The sequence below is a fragment of the Penaeus monodon genome, chromosome 32, assembly GCF_015228065.2.
Source record: "Penaeus monodon isolate SGIC_2016 chromosome 32, NSTDA_Pmon_1, whole genome shotgun sequence".
NCBI classification, from domain to species: Eukaryota; Metazoa; Arthropoda; class Malacostraca; order Decapoda; family Penaeidae; genus Penaeus; species Penaeus monodon.
In genome coordinates, this window is record NC_051417.1 from 32063088 (window position 1) to 32063934 (window position 847).

General features: G+C 40.5%; 1 protein-coding gene across 2 annotated transcripts in view; it reads left to right on the plus strand.

Annotated features, from left to right (window-relative positions):
- Positions 1 to 469: 469 nt before the first annotated feature.
- Positions 470 to 847, plus strand: part of LOC119593818 (protein white-like) — a gene marked incomplete in the record, with an annotated part of 20205 nt that continues 19827 nt past the window's right edge. Inside the window, 1 exon segment of one of the 2 annotated variants that reach the window (XM_037942848.1) lies at positions 470 to 588. In XM_037942848.1, the coding sequence (XP_037798776.1) occupies positions 547 to 588 (42 nt within the window). 2 annotated transcript variants of the gene reach the window in all.

Consider the following 847-nt stretch of genomic DNA (forward strand, 5'->3'; position numbering starts at 1 on the left):
CATGTTGAATCAGCCACCCTCTACATATCTCAATGAGACTACAGTACGTAGATCACAATTGCGATGGAGCTACTAGAGGAACTTAGTTCCCTATACGAAAGAAATAATACAATGGCTTGGAAATTTGGCTTTGCTCAAGATGAGGTGAAGTGTAACTTGTTTAAGACATGCTGCTACTCTTTTTATTGTGCATCCTTATGGTGCAGGTATTGGGTATCTCCTACATCTAAACTTCGTGTTTCATATAATACTGTAAAGAGACGGCTCCTGAATATTCCACCCTGGGAGACTGCATCCCGTATGTTTCTTGTAGTTAATGTAAAGCGTTTCATCATCATCAAGGCAGAGGCGCATGGAACACTAACGTAATCGCTCAGGTATGCCTATATATTTAAGTGACAAGCCATATAAAACGCGTATATGTAACAACACCCCTCCCTCCCCCCTCCCCTTATCTAATCTCGATAAGGATCTTGAGATAAGAGAGAAAGCTGTTCTTGGCGGTGGCGTGCGCGAGGATTGGGCAGTCGCGGTGAATCAGTCGGGATGGCGGACGTGAAAGGAGTCAGCATAAGGAAGAGAACAGATGTGAGTCGTTTTGCCTCAATTTTGGCTTAAAATTACATTATTCGGTTCGTTTTGTATTTTGTTTGGACTCAGGAGAGGGTTTTGATAATGTGGGTCTGTGTCGCTTGTTTTATCGATACTGGTACGCTGAAGTTTTTTTTTCGCATTATCATTAATCACTGTTTATGTAAGGGATTTTAATGATTTATTACCCAGATTATAGTACATTTTTTACCCTAGTTAAAATCCTTCTACACATTCAAATAGTGAAACAAACTGT